This window comes from Lytechinus pictus, chromosome 3 (genome assembly GCF_037042905.1).
Source record: "Lytechinus pictus isolate F3 Inbred chromosome 3, Lp3.0, whole genome shotgun sequence".
NCBI lineage: Eukaryota > Metazoa > Echinodermata > Echinoidea > Temnopleuroida > Toxopneustidae > Lytechinus > Lytechinus pictus.
In genome coordinates, this window is record NC_087247.1 from 12464810 (window position 1) to 12488979 (window position 24170).

Genomic DNA, 24170 nt, shown 5'->3' on the forward strand with positions numbered 1-24170 from the left:
TAGTATTTCAAACTAGACTCTCAATGACTAATATTTGAATTTTAAAATAAGCTTCAATAAAGCCTTCACAGTTGTCTTTCATGACCTATAGAAGCATAAATAAGATTGGCCATTTGAAAGAAGGTTTCTGATTGGTCAGTTTTACTCTCTTTGCCATTTGTTTATATGTTGTGATGAAAAATCATGACCATCGTATATAATAATTAATGCACATTTACTGTGTATCAGATCCTACCTGGCTGATGTATGCATAAAATAAATGATCTTGATAATGAAATCTGCGTGCATAATTGCAATGCAATACCATGCCTATAATGATAAAATAATTTGCAACATTCATGTAGCGCTTAATACGTTTCCAAGCACTTTAAGCTTTACACGGCTACCCCGATTAGGTACGCCAGTATTCAAGGAATTTCTTCCTACCGGGTCCCCAATTACTACACCTGGGTGGAGAGTAGCAAATGTCGATAACTGCCTTGCCAGAGGATGCAAATGCAGCGGAGAGATTTGAACCCTGGACCTTGCCTACAGTGCATAATATGGACAATTGTGACATCATGGGAAATTTGCACTTTAATATCAGCAGTGGCTGTTCGAAGGCATATTATGAAGTGATCTTCCACTTGTTTCACACCTTAATAGAGCATGCTTATACCGCTATTCATCAAATATACCATAAAATGTGCATTCAAAGAGAAAAAACAAATGATATTGATTTATCTCAACTGCAGATTCAGCAGAAGCAAATGCACTCGAGAAACTCTAAAGCTCACCTGCGAATATTACAGCACCGGTACACCCAAATCCCGAGCATGCACAATGCGTATAATAATAGTAAAATTGCACTAATAAATTGATTGAATACCCGAATAAATACTGATTCATTTCTGCCCACAGACTGGAATAGAATTCATCAATTCCCCAAACTCGCAGATTAATACTGTATAAGAGTAATCCAATGCCCAAAGTTAATTTGATAACCTCTAAGCACACTTCCCTGTAAACAGAACCAATGTAAACCAGACCTCTATTCAAACTTTGAGTGACCACAAATAAATTCGTCTGAAAATGGCTGAAATCGCAAAAGCTCCTAGACTTTCGTACACAGGAAATTCACAGTAAAAGCTGAAAAGGCATAAAAATTACTTAAAATCAGCTTCATACCTGAACTCTCAAACCCATGCTCAAAGTTAAATAAAAAAAGAATAGAAAGAGAAATCAAACCATTCACCATGCTCATAAATAACCCTCCTTTGCCCCTCCCCCCCAAAAAACAGAAAAAAAAGAAAAGAAAATAATTTAACAGACAAATGAAGTAAACATGTAATCTATTCTTCTTTTATATTTTCATCATTGGTTTAAAACTAATTAAACTGAAATTTTCTCCTCCTTAAAAAAAAGAATAGACATACACATTAAAATCATGTGGCCCAACAAATATACACTGCAATGAGCTGCACATGGGCACTACTGCAGTATCTATAATACCTGCACATGTTAAATAAATTTAAAACCAATTTAGTATCCTTGCCTCTTCTTCGGAATCCTCATCAATTCCTACCATTGCATGAAAAACAGAGCATATGCAGATAAAGAGACTTGATCAGATAACTTATTTCCTGATAATAAAGCAAGCAAACAACAAAAAACGATTGAAATTTTCACTGATGCTGTTGGAAAATGTGTGGCTTTCATTTCATTCCATTCCATTCCAGAGTTTAGGAACTTCTCACCGACTAAAAAAAAATTGTGCAGATTTTGTTTTATAAAATGTTACTTTAAATAAATCATGAAAATAGAAATAATATTAAATTAAAAAGTAAAATAAACTGCACAATTCTGCATCACATTTACATTTTCTTTGCATCACAAAATCAATTAAGCCCCCGAAATAAGAGCATAAAAAGGCCATGCTGTATTTTTGTTCATACCTACACAGAAATTTCACAACAAAGCTATAAACTTGTGATTGTTTTTTTAAAGAAAATTAAAGTCATAAGCACTTTTTGATTCTATTTCTAACCAATAAACCCTCACACAGAACAAATGCTTATTCATACATGTATCAATTAGAACTTGTACATGAATAAGAAATAGAGACAAGGAAATGATAGCAATCGAAACACATCTCTCTTTCAAAAAGACATTCTTTTGAATTTCAAATAAAATTTGTCTCATTACTACCCCCATCATCAACCATGCAAGAAAACACTGAACACATACCATCAAGGCACACTGTGGAGTGTTGCATAACATTAGAAAAAAGAGTGTCTGTTTTTTGTGGAAAATCTCAAATTAATATAAACAAGACATTAATCAATTTTACATTAAATCAATAAAACAAATGATAAAAAGAATTATTTCATTTTCCAAAAAAAATGACACAATCAAATAACTTCTGCTGAAATATTTCATCATATTAACAGGTTAGACGATCATATCAATAAAAACCAACAATATTCTCATTATTTTTGTATTTAATATTGTCACTCTGCTAGACATAAAGACATGTATGAATCTAATCAAGACTCATAAAAAAAAATCAAATCTCCTTTGATAAATGGATCATTACTTAGACTTGCATTCTATTTCTATACTTGGAGCTTACTACATTTTTCTTTTATACAGCCTAACAGGCATTGATCAATCATAAGGATGACATACATTTACTATGGACTTAACTCTGAGGAAATTGGAAACAGCGTGTTAACATAATGTTTTGAGTTGGTCATCGTCATACTCTAGCATGATTACTTTTCATTTGAAAAAAAAAAATTCCTTTGGCTCAAGGTTTGAGTTGTCATTACAAACAAAGAAACACTATTTGAAGCTGCGCAGAATTCATACAAATAATTAATGAAACAATCTTGCTGTTCAATCTTGTCTATGGCAACAGTATTAAATAACAAGTATTATATGACACGTAAATAGATCCTTATCATTTGATTGGTTGTTTGATATTGATCATTCAGCCCATTTTACAATGACGTCATCAACCGTGCAATTTTGGATCCATTCATCATGCAATTTTGGATCCATTGCACGCGCACCCAGACTGCAAGCACCACAAAAAAAATCACTCGTGTTTGCAGCGCACATGTTGTATTTACACGACAATCAACAGACCGAGCTCGCACTGCGTGAGCATATTTGCATCGAAATTCATAAATTTCAAATGAAAAAGAATTTATTTTTAGGTGTCATATAAAACCAAATAATGAATGTTCTTATCATTCGTGCAATGGACAGAATACTTCATTCGGTGAAAGATGAAATGATTGAATGGATCATTTCATCTTTCATTTCATGAAATATTCTGTCCATTGCACTCATAAACATTTATTATTTGTATATCACAAAAACAAATGGATTTTTGTGGGATAGTTTTTAACTATGAGGGAAGCACTGTTCTTCAACTTCAAAATTTGGGAATCACCTGAATGACAAAAAATATGAAAAAGAAAAGTTTTATCATCATATCTGTTATCTCAAACTATAGACCGCAAAGAGGAAAAAAAAAATTAAAGGGTAGTAGATAACCCTTTTTGTTAAATGAATAATTCAGCAAGATTTTTTATTGTGCAAGCTGATGGAATGTATAGAAGCCTTGGCCTCTTTATATTCATCCACTGAATACAATTTCTGAATCAAATTCAAAATGGGCCAATTTCCAATTGATCTACACGTTACATGTAAAATGTGAAAAGAAAAACATACAATAGAAAAATACAGGAATTATTAAATTGCAATACACAATACTGCTTACACCAATGACTATCAGTATGAATATCAGCAAGTTTATATTCATCAATTGAATATAGAATGTGAGCAATAAAACTCTGAGTAGAGTCATTTAGATTTCAAAATTATGATATTCACTACTGATATCTAACTGTGACGTATGTAAATAGTGCTGGTTGAGATATCTTTCCAATCTCATACAATGTCCCTAAATCGGGTATGTGTCGAGGAATGATCACTTTCCTAAATACGGAAGCTTTAGAGTGACATCTACTTGACCAGTTGGCGAGATATTTCATCTTGCCATGTCAACTTAGTAGGTTGTGCTACTTTGTAGACATAGCGAGATATTATCTCGACAAATTGAATTGCAAAGAATTACATGTTATCATGGCAAGTCGATTTACAGGTAGATAGATAGCTGAATATCTACATGGCACGAAATGCTATTATGCCAAGCAGTGGCGGACCGTGACCCGGAGGAGACAAAGCATTGGAGGGGCACAGCATTGTTCACAAACAATACAGTGCCCCTCCAATGCTTTGTCTCCTCCGGGTCACGGTCCGCCACTGATGCCAAGTGTACTTTTAAAAAGTCAACATGCCGAGATACAGTTAGTAATAACATAACTCGCAATGACAACACTAACTTTAAGGCAAAATAATGCATCTCGCCGTGTCAATGGAAAAGACTTTCAAGTTAACTTGGCAAGATCATGCGTCTCACCATTTTGACATGCTAAGAGTAAGGCCATTATTAGGCATGGCAAGACAATTCATTTAGCCATCTAGTCAGGTCGATGTCACTTTAAAGCTTCCATATTCTAACATTCCCCAAAACACACGAATAATCTTCTGCTATGTCTAATCAGCCTGTTAAACATTAGCAATTTAAAATACCACATATATGCTGAATTCAATAAAGCATAACATAAATGCTTTCCAGAGAAATAAATATTCAAAGAACAGTTTATAATTTAGAAATGAGTCACTTCACTGCTTCTGCTTCTCAACTGTTTCTATTATTACTACTACAACTTCTACTGCTACTAGTACTATATACCATTACTGCTACTAGTAAAACAAAGATTTAGTACAATTTCTTTTTATTCTATGTGCAAAATAGTACCATACAATAATAACATCTTAACCTAACTAACTAAAATACTGTGAAAGAAATGAGATGAATGTGTGACCTAGCGACCATCATGTGGTTTCGGAAAGTGGAGTCATAATTGAAGGCTGATCCTTCATACGGAAGGCTTCCATGTCTGGCCCATCCAGTAATCCTTGCTGTTAGGGGTAATGGATAAGAACAAGAAAGAAATAGGAGAAAATCAGATATTTGGTTGTAAAAACAGCATTAGTGCTCAACAATTTACAGAGAAAAACTGATGAAAAAAAATTAAAGGAGATGACAGTGAATTCAAGCATGGTTTCAAAGCTTTCACTCTCCTATAATCTTAAAATTGGTGATATGAATACGAATGATTTACAATGGCCCGTAATTCTGAAGTCAGGTTTAACTCAGACCATGGTCTAACTCTGTGCTAGAATTATGGGGAGCCAAAAATTCAAAAATTCTGTTTGTATTTTATATTTCATGTTTACTATTTTGCTTCCTTTTGCTTTCATAATGAAGAATAATACTTATTTATCATTCCCAGACAATTACAAATAATTTGCGTGTCATATCAGTTAATAAATTGAATGTGTACTGTTAGGGATTTGTGCTCCAATTGAATCTCCATAGTTAAACCACAACTTTAAACCAGGGTTTAATTTAAACATGAGTTCAGAATACGGGCCAATGAGTTTTGTCCATACATGTCAGGGGCCGCGGAACGGTTTTCAAAGTGGGGGGGCTGAGCCAAAAGTGGGGGGGCTGACCATGCTAAAAATCACAATCATATGGTCAATTTCAAGTTTTTGTACACGGTTTTGGAAAAGAGTGGGGGGCTGAAGCCCCCCCGGTTCCGCGGCCCCTGCATGTACCAGCATACCATGACAGGCTGAGATTACAGTCATCAGGATATCAATCTAAAGCAATGCAATACAATACAAATGCAACCCATTAATAAAATAAAAACATTTTGTATAACATAATTAGGGTCAATAAGCCTGATACATGTATATATTTTAATCTGTATGCAAAAAAAATATCATTCTATTCAGTGCAAAATGATAAAATCTTAGGAATCGGTTGTTTCCATATTTTAAGAATCAGTGCATTCTATAACACCCACTAGATACTTCATGATATCTACATGTACAAGTAAACTTCTGATTCAATTTTGAGTGTCCTTCCCCTTTTAGGGTGTCTTAATGCACCCAAATTCTAAAATTTCCCTCAAAAATGCATCATGCAAAATCTACCAATGATGTTTCTAAATGGTGCTGTGAATAAAAAAAATCTAGCGATGAACATTATCAGGGTGTAACATGAAAATGAAAATCCATATTTGATTGTTCGAAATAGACATGAAATTAAATACTCCGAAAATTTGCTTTGCCCAATTGATCATGGGTCCGGCAGCCGCTGTGCAGCGCCAGATCGACGAGGCTCTATCCCTTTGATTGTGGAACGCCAAACAGGGTAGCAGCAAGTCCCATCTGTTAACGTCTTTAGGTCTGACGCGGCCAGGGTTTGAACTCCCAGTTGTGAGACGGATCCTCTACCAACTAAGCCAACACACCGGTTTGTACACCAAAGAAGAATGTAAACTGGAATGTTCAATTTTTCATTCTCATTTAAGGCCTGCCCTTTTCTTAATTTTAAAGCACCATTTATGGTGAAGGTAAATAGGATTTCATTTTCCTTCCCATTTTCATACTTATCATTGATTTATTATTAAAATGATTAATAAACATAACAAAGAACACATGATGTGTGATGAAAAGAATGATTAATTATCAAAGGGGGGGGGAGAGTTGAGGATATAGAGCAAAGGAGAGAGAAACTAAGTACATCCCCTTCGTCACCACAAATAAAACATTGTACAGGTACAAGCTTCTTTAAGATCGCAAACTAAAAAAGAAAATAGAAAATGGTGTTCATAAAATGAATAAAGAAAACCAAATCATAAAGTATTAAGAAACCATGCATACATACTGGAGCAACTTCCTTTCTATAAAGCTACATGATCACTTACAACTAAAATTGTTTGTAACATCAATTTCAAAATCAGTAATTTCCAAAATGCATTAAAAATGAGCCAAATAAAATGTTAAAGAACTTGATCTTGCGAATGAAAATAACTTTGAAATAAATAAAAGCTGTTAGAAACTGAACAATTGATCGATTGTTAGCGAATAAAAAAAATGGACATGCATGAATTTTAATTAAATTTGAGTTTACTGTTTTTCTAGTGCATGGCCAGAAGGGCATCCTCCATGTATGCATGTTCCTGTAATGATAGGAAAGGAACAAGGAATGACATGAAACCATAGCAGTGGGACTGTATCATAAAGTTCGTCATAAAAGTCACATGACCAACCTAATGTAAGTATGAAGTGCCAAATGAGATAAGAGAGTAACATATTCTATAAACTACGAGGATTTTCAATTTGCGCGTTTCATAATACATGCGCCACCAACATCGATTATCATGAGAGGCTTGTTGTTCACTTATTTTCCCCTTTTTTCGTGTGTAGTATGGACATATACTACTGCTGCGTTGTTTCAATATCTGTATACTTGTATCTTCATCCATTTGTATTGTACCAATATTATTCTTATTTTTATAAATATGTCATCATGTTAATTTGATAATAAACAGAGGTACAGTGGATGCCGTCCTCGAGGCCACGAATCACATAAGATTTGTTCCAGATGATCAGTGATTACCCCTATATCCATATTTCATTAACTATATCAATAAACTTTCAAAGTTATGATGGTAATTCAACAAATACCTCCAAAGTTCATTGACCCTAAATGACCTTTGACCTAGGTCATGTGACCTGAAAATCGCACAGGATTTTCAGTGATACTTGGTTACACTTTTGTCCAAGTTTCATGAACTAGATCAATAAACAACCAAAGTTACGATGGTAATTCTACAAATACCCCCAAACATGATCAAGTTCATTGACCCTAAATGACCTTTGACCTTGGTCATGTGACCTGCATGAGGCAAAACCATCGTTGGAGAAGGCAAACCCCTGTAACGAACCATGAAAAAGCTAAATCACCCTGGGCCAGTTATTTAAGTATCTAAACATGTGTTTCTTGACCTCGATGGGTAAAAAAAAAACCAAACCGCAATTACATATACCCAGCGCGCCGATTCGATCAAACTCGCTCGCCATCGCATGCAATCATTTTTATTTCTCTTTGATAGTTTCCTTATTTCAGGGCCGATTTTCTTCGTTCAAAACTGAAAACAGAATAACATTGGATTTCAAAATACAATATGCCTTTGAAAACTTGATTAAATATCAAATGCAATAATTTAATTCCGAAAGGCCTACTACAGGCAGAGCTGCTCTCACGTAATATCCGCTGTTGTTTATGGTCTAACCCTCGTGCTTGTGCCTGCGGAGGAGAAATGTTACATAAGAGGGATTATCGGGCAATACAGGGTTGATAATACTTGGGAATAAAATATCTTGGTTCCTCCAACAAGGATTTTGTTATCAGGGTATACGGCCGCAGCAAAGCCCTGAGCTAGTGCGGTCGCCTCAGCAACGAGGGTTTGACGTAATGGAAACTCAGGTGGGATGTTCTATAATACTTGATTACCGTTATGTCCACTTTTCATGAACTAGGTCCATATACTTTCAAGATGTCATTTAAAAAACTTTTCAATGTTGATGCCGCCTCCGCCGTCGGAGAAGCGGCGCCTATAGTCTGCTATGCAGGGGAGACAGAAACATTAAAAAAAAAATTAGGATGGTGCCCTACCTTGTCTGAGCTACCACGAGACTTGAACTTGCTGAGGAAGGATCTTGAGTTCTTACTTCCATCCTCAAACTGGACCTCGTCCTCGTCGTCTTCATCGATAGCGCAGGAGTCTGCGGCAGGAAGCTCACCCGACGCTGTACTCACCAGTTTCTGGTATTTGTATTCAAGTCTGTAGGAGAAGTATGAAACAAATCAAATACTTAATAATCAAAATTAATTAATATACATTTGCCACTGTCTACTCAAGTTTTAGTTAGGCGTAGATAAGGAAGAATCCTTGGTTGCTATGAGCAACCCAGACTACGCAGAGGAACATTTCATATCAACTTGCATAATTCATGGGCCTCATCTTTACACAGACTTGACATTCAGATCAATCTTAAATTGTGATCGATCTTAATTTGTGAATTTCAGATCAATATTCATTTGAGTGTGATTTTGATCTATTGCTCATCTTTGTGAGACAGGGCCCTTATGTATAATATGGTTATTGATGTCTTGCCAATGTTATCTAGTAAATAAATGTTGACAGAAAAATCTTTTTCAACATTTGGTTGCTGGGCAAACCCATGGAGTATGCAAATCGGAGCCTCTACATGTGGGGCCTCCCTGAAATGACCCATCTCTATTTTCTAATGTAGATCATATGAAAAGTTGTAATGCTTTCAAATCATCATGGCTGGAACAATTCATGACCTGGGGCCCATTTCATAATACTTGTTATAATAACAACTTTTCAATAACAGTTTAAAGCTACTGAAATCCATCAATTTGATTGGCTGATTGTAAAATTGCTATAGAAATGGTGTATTTGTTATTGTAACAAGTCTTCATGAAACGAGACCCTGAAGTAAGAATGGAGAAACATGGAAGTCAGACACACACCAAAAAAAAAAGAAGATAATTCTTTGGAATTGCCCTTTTGATATAATTAAAATGTACTCACTTTCTATTTTTCTTCCAAATGCAGACTATCATAGCACAGAGGAGTATTGCACACCCTACGAAGGCTGCTATGGCCGCCTGGGCGTATAAAGGAACTTGGCTGTACCATGGGGGTACTACGCATTCTGTTATCTTGTCTTCAGGTAACGTGATACCACCAACACATTTCCTGCAGGTGTAAAAAGAATGCAAAAGTCTTTAAATTGTTTACAATATCACAAGCTGACTATTGAATTTTTAAAATTTACATAGACAGTGTGCACAAAGAAAAAAATTGAGAATTGAGCAGGGGAACCAATAACCCCGACTGAACCCCTGCACCTGAAATAAATTTGAATAATAGGGGCTAGTGTTATTATTTCATGAGCTCCTTTTTGTGGAAAAGTTATGCGGTATTAAATTCTAATGTTGTTATTCTGCCATAGGTAGAATTCTACTACAACATTCATTTTTCTGAATATTCTTGGATATTATTTGTGGCAGATCTTTGGGTGATTCAAGAAAAGATAGTTGCCCCAAACTTGAAAAAAAACCATGCCATAAGGAGGATATTAAAGGCAATTTAAGGCAATTAAAGGCAATTATTACCTACACTGTCAGAGACATGACAGGAACAAAACATTTGGTCACCTACTTTGACCAAGTACATGTACTTACGCCGTATCATTCCAAACATATTTGGTGACCTGATGGCCGTGCTTACACTCCTGTTTAATAGCAACTATATCATCATCGGTGCAGACCGGGCAAGCGTACTGACTTGTCCACAGCATGTGGAATGTACATCCATCGCATGTTCCTGGTAGGGGCATACAAACACAGACAAACCTTTAATATCATTGGATGAAGTGGGTGAGTCTCTAGACTTTGAACCACAAGGTCAGGGGTTTAAATCCCAGCGCAGAGGGGATTATTTGTCTGAGGAGCGGGTTGTACTGGCAATTACTATTTTTTACTGAGAGGCGAGTCCCCCTTCCCCCAAGAAAAATAGTAATATTGCTAGTCCAACCGAGGATTAATAACTCACTCTTTACTTTTGAGAGAAACGCCTGGTATATTTGCATATTTTGTTTCTGACTTTAAAAGTCAGAACGACAGATCTTGATAATTTAGTTGTTGACTCATCCCTGATCTAGATAAATATTGAGATCATGCGCTGCGCTTGTAGCGCCCAGCAGCTGAGTTAACTAGAGCTGACTAACTTTCTTTTCGTTCAGCGAAATCTAATAAGTGTCTGCACTGACGGATCACAGGAATTCCTGGAAGAGAAAACTCTCGCTGTCTAGAAGTGCACCTGAGAGATCGCATGATATGTGACGTCAACAATGGAATAATGCACCAATACGTCCCTTTGATGCTACGGCACAGCAAAATTTTCTTCATGGGCATTAATAGTTTTCATCATTATACATGTAGCTAGAATATGTTTGGTCACATGATGCTTTTTAAACCAATCAGTACTCAGGATTTGATGTAAGGATGAAAATGCAATATGGGCCTTCGTTTCTGTTTATTTTTCAACGACAATATGCATGGTAAGTAGAACTGAAAATATCCCTTACTCTTTAATCAATGATATGTGTTCATGAGATATGCAACTATGACACCACAGAAGTAAAAAAAAAAAAAACTACCTCTACAGTGCTACCACTTGGATATGCAACTTTGTGATAATGGCATGCATTTCAATTATAGACATGTGACTCAAGGGATCTGGGCTCATCGCATAAAGGTATAATAAAAAACAACACTATGGGATAGAACAAACTGTAGGCCTATGCATTATTGACATCAGCTTTTGGTAAACTAGTCTAACAAGCTTGTTCTTCCCTTTCAACCTTTGAAATAAGTGCAAACTACGTACCAAAAAATCCCCTAAAATTTGTAAGTTATCACATCTACATGTATGAATGAAGTGCAATTAACAAGAACCCCACTAGCAGATTTGAAATTGTGATTAGTAAAAGGTCTTTTCAGAAGCATTATTTTTTTATGTATTTTGCTGTTTGTAGTAATGATGTTAATGATTACTAATTTACAAAAATGTTCAAATAAATATGATCCATAAAAATTCTACTATACAAGTAAATTTAAAAAGCATCATGTCTTATACACTTATTAGGTCTTCAAACACATTTCTGCTCCACCTCCTTGCTGTAGGTGAGTTTATTAAATCAACAAAAGTAAGCTTTGTGAGTAGAAAATCAATATTCAACAATTTGAAGGAAAAAAAACAATGAACAAGCAAATCTTGAGTAAAAACTACAAGTAAATTCAATTTCATTGGAATTTATTTCACAAAATCATTGTATATTTCACATGCTTATAACAGGGAAATCAGATACTGGCCGGTAGAATAATGACAGTGTGCTGTTTATACAACACAATCCCACTTTGCTATCACCTACATTAGGCAGAGGCATTTGAAAGTATTGCAGCATCCAATAACATGCACATGTTCACTAAACCATTAATAACTTTAAATATTGCATTCATATGGGTGAGTCAATAAATGTACATATACAGCATGTGTTACCATTGGATTTGGCCTCATTTATGAGAACAGTTACAGCATACACCTTGCAAGACCAAACTATCACCAATGTCACACTTCAACTCTGCTAACACCAAATACCATTCATAGGGATGTAACGCAAGACGTTACCAATAAATTTGGCCTCATTTATGATAACAACAATTATAGCAAATGCCTTGCGAAACAAAACTTTCACCACCGCGTCAAACTTCAACTCTGCTAACACCAATCATCATGCATGGGGATGTAATGTAAATTAAATTTGGCATCATTCGTTATAACAATAATTATATCAAATGCATTGCAAAAACAAAACTTTCACCACTGTTAAACCGCAACTCTGCTAACATCAAACACCATGCTTGGGGAAGTAACGTAAGACGTTACCATTAAATTTGGCCTCATTTATGATAACAATATATAGCAAATGCCTTGCGAGGCAAAACTTTCACCACCGTAAAACTGTTGAAACTCTGCTAACACCAAACACCATGCATGGGGATGCAACAAAAGACTTTACCTGCTTGTGCTACTGTCGTCTCTCTCATATTGTTACTCTCTACGGCTGCACAGAACATTTAACACCACAAAACAAAATCACAGTTTCAAATAGAGTTCATAAGCTCAAAAGATAAATGATGAATTGTAGTATTAGAAGGAAAAAAAAGATACAAAACACAGATTCCATTCAACCAATTTGGGAAAGGTAGATATTATGTATATGAAATAAATGTAAATAAAAAAAAAAATTGTGAGACATGAATATGTCAATTAGCATTGGGAGAGTGTTTTTGACAATACCATTAGGTTTGCCAATTTGAAGATTCAGTGATCTTAATATTAAAACATATTTCACCACTGAATGAGAGACACAGAATTTAGGCAATAAAATGGACAGATGGAGACATCTTAATAATCCTTTATTCTAATGTATTTTTAAGGTTATGCATCAACGGCTTTGGGCTCAAACCCTAGAAAGTGGTTCCTTTATACTGAATGGGTTGTCAGTGAGTGGAGGTCTATTAGGCCTTCTAACCTCTTGAACATAAACATATCAAATGATCTGAAAATTTGAGGACCAGGGGCCCGTTTCATGAAGTGTCAGAACTCCAGCTCAACGCCCTCTGTATCGAAAGCCCAGGTGGACAATGATCATTGGTGAACAGACGTACGCTTTCCAGGTATCTGCCATTAGGAAAGATGCGTGCAAAGTCCACGCATCTGCATTTTGTCCACGCAAATTACAAGAGTGCACAATTTCTTGGATCTGATTTAGTGCTGTGTTCTTATGATTGTGTCTCTTCTACCTAAATGAGGGATATGACTCCATAAACCCGTTGTCATTTTTACGTCCACCTGTCTGTGTGTCTGTGCAGTGCATAGGTCTGTTCATCAAGGACGTAGTCAAGGCTGACCCCATGTCCACATTTTGCCGGCCTTGGCATATGGGAGGTTTTCCTCGGCAGTCTCCTGACTCAGAGGCCACCTCGACTACATCCTTCATCATTGTCCTCCATCTTGGCTTTTCATACATGTACATATGAGGTTGAGCTTGAGTTATGACGGTTTCATAAACGCACCGCTGGAAGAAAAGCTTTCAATCAAAGAAGTAGCATGCATATTAAAGCTAGAGTCCCTGATCTCCCCAAACATCAGAAAGAAAAAAAAACTGACAGGAAGTCATGCATACGGTAATAGCACTGGAGATGATTTTTAAGTTATTGTTATGTGTATGTCCACACTGAAGTAAGTGCACAAATTATTCACATAAGTAGAAATTTTATACCAACACAGGTATGCATGTTTTAAGTGCACGATTGTGATCCACATGTAGTCAGAAATGTTGAATAATTATGCACAGATTTTTTCTTTTAAGCAAGCTGTGCATGTGTAAAATCACAAGTGTAGAACTGCAACTGCATCTGATTTGATTTAAGTGGACACAATGGCCCGTATTCTGAACTCGGGTTTAAATTAAACCCTGGTTTAAAGTTGTGGTTTAACTATGGAGAGCCAATTGGAGCACGAATCCCTAACAGTAAACATTTAATTTATTAACTCATATGACACCCAAATTGTTCATGATTGTCTGGGAACGATAACTGAAGTACTTTTCTTCGTTATGAATGCAAAATGAAACAAAATAGAAAACATAAGTAATATACAATATAAACAGAATTTTTGGCTCCCCATAATTTTAGCACAGAGTTAGACCATGGTCTAAGTTAAACCTGATTTCAGAATACGGCCAATAGGTCTCCAAGGTCATGGTCTCATTCTTCTCTTGACTACAATAAGAACATGTTTAAAAGCTATATAAGTACTGCTTATGACAAAGAACAGTTTATTTTTTTCCTTTAAGTCCTTTCCTGGAATGTACCATACTAATGAGAATTTTTAAGAATGTGAATGAGAAAAAGAATGTCTGGGCCCTCTAACACAAAGCTTAGCAATGATCATAGAACATTTTTTACGATTGATTGCACTGATTAAGATGTATAATTACTTGTGAAAATCAAGCGTACGATTAATCGCTAACCTTTGTGTTACAGGACCGAGATCAAGGATCTTACCTATTGGGCAAGCTACAGGCAATTCTATATTGTTTGTTTCTTTTTCACTGGGATCACAGCGGAGCGTTACGATGGTTGAACGTCCATTCGGGCAAGCTTTGGTTGTCCTGTTTAGAAAGAGAGAATACTCTTAATTAAAGCTGATTAGCAAAATGTCATCCCCTGTCAATAGTTGTCATATAATTCCAAAAAAGGTCCAAATACCACTTTTTCCTTTCTCTAGGCCAACATACATGTATAAAAAGACAGATTCAATAGGTGAGGAAAAAAACTGAATTAGGGTTGATATCGCTGTAACCCTTTGAACTGGACATTTTTTTTTTTTTTTTCAATTGGACATTGTTGAGTTGGATTGGGGGTAATAAGAATAATGTCAGGGCTTTATGGCCCTACATCATTTTAAGGCAGAATTTTTTCCCCTTCATATATAAAAACATCTAATCATTTCTACAATGTTATGAAAGATGTGAGAGATAATATATACATGTAGAGGGCCAAACATTGTCTTTTTATCGAGGTTTCCTATCATATTGCACAGCCCTACATCTGATGGCATTATCAAAGGTCATGCAATTTTGTATACTTTTTCTTCAACTGTCATAGTTGTCAGAAATGAGCAGACCACTGGCTTACAAGTTTTACAACACACTCTTCTCAGTTGTATGCTGGGATATGGGTGTAATTTTGCACTATCCACAAATAGATGAAATTGAATTTAAGAACTAGAGTGATAAAACTAAACACTTCTTCTTTTTATACAAAAATCTCATTCAAAATTGAAACACAGCTAGGTGTAATGACTGATCAAATTCTCAGAAAATTAATATTTCCATCTCACTTAAAATTGATTTCAGGTGTTAGTGAAACACATCTAGGGTTGGCGACTGATCAAACTCTTAGAAAATTCATCTTTATCTCACTCACAAGTGATGTCCGTTGTTAGTGAAACAGAGCTACATGTAGGTGTGGAGACTGATCAAACTCTCAAAAATGTCATTTCCATTTCACTTAAAATTTATTTCAGTTGATAGTGAACAAGGGCTACATGTATGTGCGGTGACTTACTGTGGTGAATGGTAGTAGAACTTGAGATCCTTGAGGCCTTCTTCCGGTTGAAGAATAATGGTATCTGTGATGTCACCAAGGCTATCTCCATCGTTGATTCCAAGTAGGGTATCTCCAAGGCTACAAAGTCATATAAAAATAGAAATGCAAGAAAAAAGACAAACTAAATGTTTAGATGTACAAAGTTACAATTAAGTAAACATATCATTAACAATAGAAGTAATTTGTCATATTTTACATAACGCTTTTAACAAGGGATTCAAAGCGTTTTACAACGGAATAATATTGGAATTATATCCATGATATAAACTACTTTTTTTTTTATAGAATTAAGCTTTTATTGAAGCAAATCAAACCAATGACAAATGAAAATACATGTATTTTACAAATTATACAAGTGAACAAAAAATAACAGAATGAATGCAATCATAAATCTACATGTGCAAGGATCATGAGACGTAAATGGACAGCAATACCATACATTGAATGCCATAAAAAATGAACGAGGGAAAAACCAACCGAGCTGGTTAAAATACCATGCATTCCTCATGTGATATATACTATTAAAGGGGGAGCGAACTGTGTGTGGTCTCTCATTGACTGTGTGTTATAAATACATAGTCTTAAAATATACGTTTCCAGATATCTACTAATACTACAGTAAATAAATTGACCTACATGTATAATTGTATTTGTGTAAAGAGAAACTAAAATGTTTTGAGAGGAAAAGTAATTCTTTTGTTACTTGGTAACATAATTATTGCGGTATAAATGTATTGAGAACATGTACATGTAGTTAATTAGCATGTTATCATTCAAGTGGGTCTATATTAGTAGACTACACTAGCATTATGGGTCAGGAAACTGGCCAGGTATGAGTAGGTGAAGGCTCGAGATGGCGCTATTGGTTCGTATCTGCTTTAATACACAAACACACTCTCAGAAGAAGTAATTGATGAGATCGTTACCTGATGGGTTTGATGGCGGTCATGTATTTGGAGTCATCGCTGCCAGGCATCATCATCGACCGACACACCCAGGAATTCACCATCGTCCCTTCATCTGCAACCTATTAGATCAGTGACCAAATGAATCAAGGCATTTTAGCCATGTTGTGCCTCACCCAATTGTGAAAATAGCTAAAAATATTGTGATCTCCTTTTCCACGCAACAGAATTGTATCAAAACCTGAAATATCTGGTATGGAATATAATACCAAAAAATATTTGAGAAGGGATGTTTCACGAACTACTACTCCCTTTCACTTTTCCCCTGCACCTACTCCACCCCTTTTATATGAATGACATTACTGCACTGATATTTTACATGTGTGAAGGTTAAATGTGTTTGCAGGTGCAGTAGAAGATGTGGTGTCATAATGATCTTATTTAGATTTCAAAAAAATAAGAGAACAGAGTTTTGAAGTTTGGCTGAAAAGTGAGACAGAGTTATGTGTCATAAGAGTCTTGGAAGTAATCTTGAACGTTAGACCTGGAATGACCTCTGACCTTACCATGTGACCTCCGACTGCACCATAACATGTAGGTCCCCTAAGTACATCTACAACCTAAGTTTGGTTTAAAAGTGACTTACGGTTGCAAACGAGAGTCTTGCAAGTTAACTTTAACATTGACCTAAAAATGACTTTTGACCTTACCATGTGATCTCTTACTGCACCATAACATGTAGGTCCCCTGAGCAAATCTACAAACCAGGTTCAGTTGAAAAGTGACTTACAGATGCAAAGTTATCTGTCATAATGTTTGTGACGGACGGATGACATTCTGATCCCTTAGTCTCGCCTTCATCTCTGATGGGTGAGACAAAAAGGTATTTCCGGGGGAATGTATCACAAAAAATTAAATTGTGACTAAGGGTTGCACTTCGATTCCCATTGCATGCGTTATACATGTATAATGCAATATCGCATTGGTCAGATCTACTTCTTTTTTTTAAGCAGGTGTTTCTGACTGCCATATTGTCATATTAAAGCTGATAGTTCAGTACTCACTTGTCCAATGGCGGAGGAATTGTCCATGCAGGAGGCAAGATTTGATTCTGCTTTGCCACACAGACTGAAGTTGAAGTGAAAGTAAAAAGCATTGCCTTCGGTCAGGAAGCTTGCTCCCGACATTACAGATTGTTGCCTGATGGGAGAGGAGAGAAAATCATCAATGATGAATAAATAATCTGACAAGAAAGTTTAAAATCAAATAAATCAACAGAATGAGAGTGTCAATGCGGAGGGCTTTTTAGAAATTGTGGCACTATTACCATATTGCAATTATTTAGGGTTTGATTGCACCGTTTTTGAGACATTCGATCTTAGAGGTTAATAAACCTGCAGAAAACTTGAATACAATGCTGTTTTAACGTACACATCTTAGAGTGCAAAATAGTCACTTGAACTTAGCAGATAGATTGTGTCATTAAAGCCAGACCTAAGGCATAAATATGAGCCATATTACATTAAAATATACAATTGTAAAAATATACCAATAGCCAAACATTAAATATTACAATTGATTTTGAATATTGATTACATCTATTAATTTTTAGGGCCCTAATTAAAACATATCTATAATAGCTGAATTACCCAACCAACACATGACAAAGCTTAAGGATCTCAATCTTCAAGTCTTGTATTGCATATTTTGTCTTTCGATTTATGATTGTATATATTTCAAATCCAATGACATCTAATTGAAAGGAACAAGAGCTATGAATTCAAATTCAAATTCAAATCAATTTATTTCCACATCGCAATACACTCAATACACAATACACTGAGAATTAATTCAATAAAATAAAACAATAATTGTCAAAGAAAGACAAAATAACAAGATAATAAAGTAATGAATGGAATACGAGGGAGTAGCAAAATGCCATTGGTCTATCAAGGATACTCCCTGATACAATTTTGAATACTGCCAATGTGCAATGAAATTAAAATGAAACTGACTTACCCTTGAAGTAAGACTAGGTCATAGTGTTTTTCATTGAGTCGGACATGGCAGTTACTGTAGCAGCTTTCACCCCTATTGCTCTTCAGACCCGATGGGCATTCCAAACATGCTGACCTTCCGACGGGATCACTCGCTCGAACATACGTATCTAGATGAGAGATAGAGAGAGAATAAGCATTAGCATATTGAAATAACCTTAAGAAAAGGGGAAAATTAAACATATACAGATCAAATATATGTATGCTTTTTTATCAAATGGAATGAATAAATCTTGAAGCCTTAATTCATAATGTTTAAAGATTCTGTGCTTTCCATGTATACTGCTTTTTCAACGCCATAAAGTAAATATATTATGCCATCAAGTTCAAAATCTTTCACATTGTTTGTGGATGTTTACAATTGTCTTTATGTGAGAAGGAATGTCTGAATTACACTCTCTCTGATGATTTTTTTTTCTTTGTAGAGAGATGGTAAATTTCATTCAAAAACTATTCTCGGCAGATTACTTACAGTTTTATGTAATGGGGCACTCGGTATTCTCAAGAAAATTAACAAAGAATGCTTACTTTTCTTTTGTATCATATTAACAAAAATTTCTCACACATTAACTCCATATTCACGAAAATGGAAAGCAAATTTAATGTGACAATGAGTGTCCGACTTTAAAAATTCTGCTTTTATAAGTATGTCTGATAAATATGATTACTTGCACACTTGATAATAACACAAATTTGTGAGCACCAAATACATAATTGAAACACACACAAAGACACTTTAATATCCCATTGAACATTATTTGATGTCAACATTATACCATTTTGGCACAGATTCTTGCCTGGGTTTTTTTTTCAGGCTGGCATATGTAGGGTTCAATGGGTTAAATCATCAAATATAGGGATTTAAAAGTGCAAATTATTGTTAAAGGAATTGTAAGTATAAAAATATACTGGAAACAAGGGGAGAAATACATCCTGTTACATAACATATGACACAGTACATACATGTATAAGAAGAAAAAAACAAACAGTACAAACGATATGACTCACAAAGAAAGTAAGATTGTACTGACAAGAAGGACCACAACACTACATCTTTTATTTAATTTTGGTTACATTTTGCGTTAATGTGATTTATATATTATACTTCCGAATGTCTATCCGACCATTACATGTAATTCCTACAATGTACCCTGTGGCAAGAGTTCCAGTGATGACGATAATTCTGCTATTTAAATCAGGGACGTGAGAGGGAGACACATCCTGTTTAAATCAAGATATTGTTCTGGACAGATTCATTTTTAGATCATATGGAAATTGAAGGAGCTTGGGAAAGTGCATTAATTTACAAGTGATTTTTCTGCAGGTCTTTTATATTAGCCATTAAGTTTTGTAACAACCAAGTAAAAATGATTTTTAAGTTAAGGAGGCATACCAGTTACATGTATCAATGGAAAATGGAGTGTATATACAGTTTAATAGAATTTAAAAAAAATCACTCCTACTATTAAAATTCATGTTTGGCAATGTAATGAAAATTTACCCAGACTTACAGTTGGAAATGAAAACTATCAAGGAAATAGAAATCACAAATAATCTTATTGTGCATATGAAAAACAAAGAGATATTTGGCTGAAAAAATGAAATAATCTGCATTATTTGGAGATGTATTCACAAATTAAGTTCCCTATTTTGCAAGATGTCAATGTGCTATCTAATCATTTTGCTTGCATTTTTGCACAATATCACTTATATAAAAATACTGTGGCCATTTCATGTGATTGCGTCACACCAGAGTAAGTAAGTCCTTCACCCAGGCTACTATTTTTGATAGATAAAGAACGAATTCATACCAAGAAGCACACAAAATAAACAGACAAAAAAAAGACATAATAATACTATGACAAAAATATCTCATATCAGCTTGTTTCCACAAAGGTGTATGTTGTACTAATAAGTAAACCATGATTTGAGTCTTTGATGCAGTCAATTGAGTAGCAAAATTACACAATTTGTCAAAATATCAAATCTGAATAGATGAACCTGAAATGAATATCAATTTACAAATGGAGTGCAATTACATGTTATACAGTTTTAAAATACATGTAGTCTAATATAATACAATTTTATTATCGAAAACATTGAAAATTTCATTAATCTAATACAGATGTATGCATCTTGTCATTAATATACACAGAGGGAAGAGAAGGTGTCACAAATACATGTACAACCTTCTTTATACTTTCGTAGTTTATTTCACACTGTTTAAAATTATTGCAGTTTACAGCTCGAAAGATTGCAATAAACAGGATGATGATGTCATATACTTACTTATTCATTTGCATACCATGGATGACATTGATTATGTAACAAGTGAGATATCTTTTTTTTTAATGAAATGGTAAATGTTTTGTATGATAATCACATACAGTACAAAAGCTTAAGTCAGAATGTGGCATCATCAGTTTATTCATTAGACATTTACGATGACATGAAAACAAACATTTCACAATATTCATATGGAACTCTGAAATTCCATACTCAAGTTTTCATTCAATTCAAATTGATTTTTCAGTTTTTTTGTTTGATGTTACTCCATTGAATAAATCCTTATCAATTTCAGGCTGGAAGAAGCTTTAAGCAGGACACCAGAATTTCAGTAAACATTAAGAATTTAATAGCATTTCATTTGGCATCCAATTATTAGACTAGACATTTAAACCATTGTCAAAATGCACCTTTGTAAATACATGCCTTAGGGATAATTGAATATAGTCATATCAACTGTAAAAGTGGAAAATTCATGCGATTAATTATTCAAGCTCAGACAAATTCAATATTGTAATATTTTAGGGTTTTTTTTAGAGGCATTTTAGCATTACCAGATTATCAATCTGAATAATACAATAAACATTTACTGCAGTTTATTATTTTCGCAATAATAATAGCAGGGCCCGCTTGGAGAACAGTTTTCGGTACTCTAGTGGCTACCCTGGGTAAATATGCCGTTATTATTATTATTATTAATCATCGTATTGCAAGAAAATGACACTGAATTCCACACTGTAAAATAACTGAATTGAGTTGAATTAAATTGAATACATTTAATGTCAGTAAAGAACTTTGTTTCAGACTGGGTACTAGTCACTTGGGTTTACAATTTACAAATGTATACATAGACAAAATGATTCAAAATTACAATTCCCGGTGAGAGTACGTACATGTACATGTGCATGTACATGTGCATGTACATGTGCATGTACATGTGCATGTACATGTGCATGTACAGTATACAATATATGATGACATTGAAATTACGCAAAATATTCCACTTTTACAACTGGGCCCCATCATACAAACAGTTACGATTGATCTAATCAATGGAAATCCATTAGTGTCATAATTTTTTCTACAGGAAATTTGCACAATGTCCTTTTTGTAAACAAAGAGAAGCACAGTGAATTTTCAAGAAAACAATGAATACATGTATATACATCAAAGCTAGAAAATATTTTGAACAAACATGCATAATATATGTTGACGTTGCTGGCCGACCATAGTTGCGATCAATCGCAACTCTTTGTAAGACGGGGCCCTGATCTTTCTACCAAGATATCTATTCAATACTCATCCCACCAACATCTTACCTTCGGGGCACTTTTCACAGCGCTTAGAATTTTCATCGATATACTGTCCAGGCTCGCATGGAATGCAACTGAGCAGAGCAAAGCATTGGTGTTAGAGGCATACATGAACATCATTCATTCAATCAAAGTTAGAATGGAAGGGTGAAAGGGAGGGAAGGGCAAATCATGCAAAACTACAAAAAAAAAAAAAAAAAAAAAAAAATCTGCAATTGATATTTTGATTTTTCTATGTGATTCCATGTACCTGGGCTTGGTTTCACACAGGTTTATATCATTACTGCCAAGTTGTTATAAAAAAAAAAAAAAAATTTTGAAAAAAAAAAAAAAGGTAAGAAATGGTTTTCATGGGCTCACAGACATCTGGCAAAGGTTCTGAGGATGCGAATGTTAAATGAAAAATGGAGAGAAGTCCAACATTCACATTTCTCACCAGTAGAAGTTTATATCTACTCCTAACGAAAAGCGACTCCAGTGAAAAGAGTTGCAAAGCTTCCGAACCTTACATGTAAATTCCGCTTTCTGTGCACATTTGATGCACATTTTTCAAATAAAATGCTAATAACGGACCATGTCATTTCTTGACAATCATGTCCATCACAAAAGGTCTGTTTACTCCACGAAAACCAGGCTTAAACGTGCTTCTCAGCTGTTGAATCTTGCCATCATTTCATTTCTACTTCTGACATTACCTTAATGATTGCAATGTATCCTCACTGTCAAAAGGGTTAACAAATGAGCTTGTAAATACATGCCCATGATAACAAATTTTGATATTAAAAACATTCTTTAAACTTCAACTGCATATTTTTTTTTCAAGGGGTTTTATATATCAAAGTAATTTCAAATAATAACAATGCACATATGGAATTAAAGTATTATTTTTTCAAATGCAAAATATATTTACATGTATATAAATTATGATAAGATTTGCTTCATCACACAAGGATACATGATACAAATAATAATTTATAAAAAAGGAAAACATATAAATCAAAGAATTAAAATTGTGTTAGCATTTGTTTTGTGATGATAATACATTCAAGTAGTGACATTTAATTTTCATGCATTTAAGTATCCTCTTAAAAGTCAATATAAAAAAAATTGAGTTGAATGAATAAAGATAAATAAAACAAGCAAGACACTCAAAAACTTATCAAAGTATAATGATTTCTTTTACATTTTCAATTTCAGTTAGATTCACAACCTAAGTAATATGCACATCATTGGCAGTATAAAAATGGCAGAGCCCATAATGTCACACACTCATCATACCTGATTTATGTCATTGTTTTAATAGACATTCCATTTTTCCTCCAATAATGTAATACTTTGTTTTATTGCTCATGGAACTTTTCAAGTCACCCTTTTCCATTTTTGTGTGTGAATCAGTAACAGCTTGTTTATCCCTAAAGCCATATTAATCAAAACATAAAACAAAATATCAGATATAAGGAGTGTGTGATATCACAGACTCCCTCAAAACTTTGTTATTTTACACCAAAATTTAAGAAACTTTCTGAGTTGTGCATTATATATTTTTTCTCCATTTATTCAAGTCAACTTATTATCGAAATGGACTTAACAGATAAAGTGGTTCTGGTTAGGAGGTACAAGAAACTGCCTCAAAGTATTTTGAAAATGCTGATTATAATAACACACTGAAGAAACCAAAATGATCAAAAATAATAGAAATACATTTTCGTGCAATTTTTTTTTGAGTTTACGTGAAAATAAAATGTCTACATATTTCTTTTATGGTTTTACTTTAAAATTGCATACATCAATTTGAAGT

General features: G+C 34.5%; 1 protein-coding gene across 3 annotated transcripts in view; it reads right to left on the minus strand.

Annotated features, from left to right (window-relative positions):
- Nucleotides 1–4713: 4713 nt before the first annotated feature.
- The window catches only part of LOC129257818 (endosome/lysosome-associated apoptosis and autophagy regulator family member 2-like), a 49614-nt gene continuing 30157 nt past the window's right edge, over nucleotides 4714–24170 (minus strand). The window contains exons 14-25 of one of the 3 annotated variants that reach the window (XM_054896227.2): nucleotides 22379–22446; nucleotides 18736–18883; nucleotides 17781–17916; nucleotides 16738–16838; nucleotides 15770–15889; nucleotides 14705–14811; nucleotides 12652–12696; nucleotides 10253–10394; nucleotides 9597–9764; nucleotides 8651–8819; nucleotides 7103–7151; nucleotides 4856–5037 (exon numbers count right to left, since the gene is read on the minus strand). In XM_054896227.2, coding sequence (XP_054752202.2) covers nucleotides 7110–7151; nucleotides 8651–8819; nucleotides 9597–9764; nucleotides 10253–10394; nucleotides 12652–12696; nucleotides 14705–14811; nucleotides 15770–15889; nucleotides 16738–16838; nucleotides 17781–17916; nucleotides 18736–18883; nucleotides 22379–22446 — 1246 coding nt within the window. In that variant the 3' untranslated portion in view covers nucleotides 4856–5037; nucleotides 7103–7109. Of the gene's footprint in view, nucleotides 5038–7102; nucleotides 7152–8650; nucleotides 8820–9596; nucleotides 9765–10252; nucleotides 10395–12651; nucleotides 12697–14704; nucleotides 14812–15769; nucleotides 15890–16737; nucleotides 16839–17780; nucleotides 17917–18735; nucleotides 18884–22378; nucleotides 22447–24170 lie in introns of all 3 variants that reach the window. The other 2 variants (XM_054896225.2, XM_054896226.2) reach the window with 2 other exon arrangements.